This window comes from Rhagoletis zephyria, unplaced genomic scaffold (assembly GCF_001687245.7).
Source record: "Rhagoletis zephyria isolate East Lansing unplaced genomic scaffold, Rhagoletis_zephyria_1.1 Rzeph_scaffold_41758, whole genome shotgun sequence".
Classification (NCBI taxonomy): domain Eukaryota; kingdom Metazoa; phylum Arthropoda; class Insecta; order Diptera; family Tephritidae; genus Rhagoletis; species Rhagoletis zephyria.
In genome coordinates, this window is record NW_016198813.1 from 1 (window position 1) to 844 (window position 844).

Sequence of the window (844 nt, forward strand, 5' to 3'; positions counted from 1 at the left end):
GTCTAAATGGTACTATTTTCGCTCCTCTATTTGCAGGCTTACTAACAATTGTGATTTTCTGCTTAATGACTGCGTTACCACACCTCCTTTATGGCCCTGGTGATGATGCTTTGGCGTTAACTGCGGAATTTGGCGCTCAACCGGATGAAAATGCTACCATGGAAGCAATACAGAAGCAAGGTTCGAAAACGTTATGCCTCCTAAGTGGCCGCGGGGCAGAGTGTGAGGTAGGCGAAGGCAATTTGGCACCTCAACTGGTGTTATTCGTTGCACAATTTATCTCAGGTATTGGCGGCTCACTATACTACACGCTGGGCGTTTCATATATGGATGATAATACGAAGAAATCACGAACTCCAGCATTGCTAAGTGAGTGCGAGGGAATTTAATGTAAAATGCTGGGGAAAAAATAAAAAATCATGGCCGAAGAATTGAGAGGACGGTTCTACCTTACTATGTTTTTATCATGGTAGATACATAAATACACTGCCGGAAAAATGTATTGGCACAGGAATTTTGCAGAATATATGCATCAATTTCTATTCAAATATTTTTCCGCTATATTTTTATAAAAATATGGTTCATTCTACAACAAAAAAAAAACACAAAATATGCAGTTTTGTAGCCCTTTAAATTCTAGTACANCAATATATGCATCAATTTCTATTCAAATATTTTTCCGCTATATTTTTATAAAAATATGGTTCATTCTACAACAAAAAAAAACACAAAATATGCAGTTTTGTAGCCCTTTAAATTCTAGTACAGAAAATGCAAGTTCGGAGTTAGTCAAAAATTGCATTGAGTTTTGAGAATTTTTTTGTTGAAGGTGTTTTGCATTTTT

General features: G+C 36.2%; 1 protein-coding gene across 1 annotated transcript in view; it reads left to right on the forward strand.

Moving 5' to 3' along the window:
• Nucleotides 1–41: 41 nt before the first annotated feature.
• Nucleotides 42–844, forward strand: part of LOC108355048 (solute carrier organic anion transporter family member 1A5-like) — a gene marked incomplete at both ends in the record, with an annotated part of 2,569 nt that continues 1,766 nt past the window's right edge. The window contains one exon of the mRNA XM_017606221.1: nt 42–369. Coding sequence (XP_017461710.1) covers nt 42–369 — 328 coding nt within the window. The remainder of the gene's footprint in view (nt 370–844) is intronic.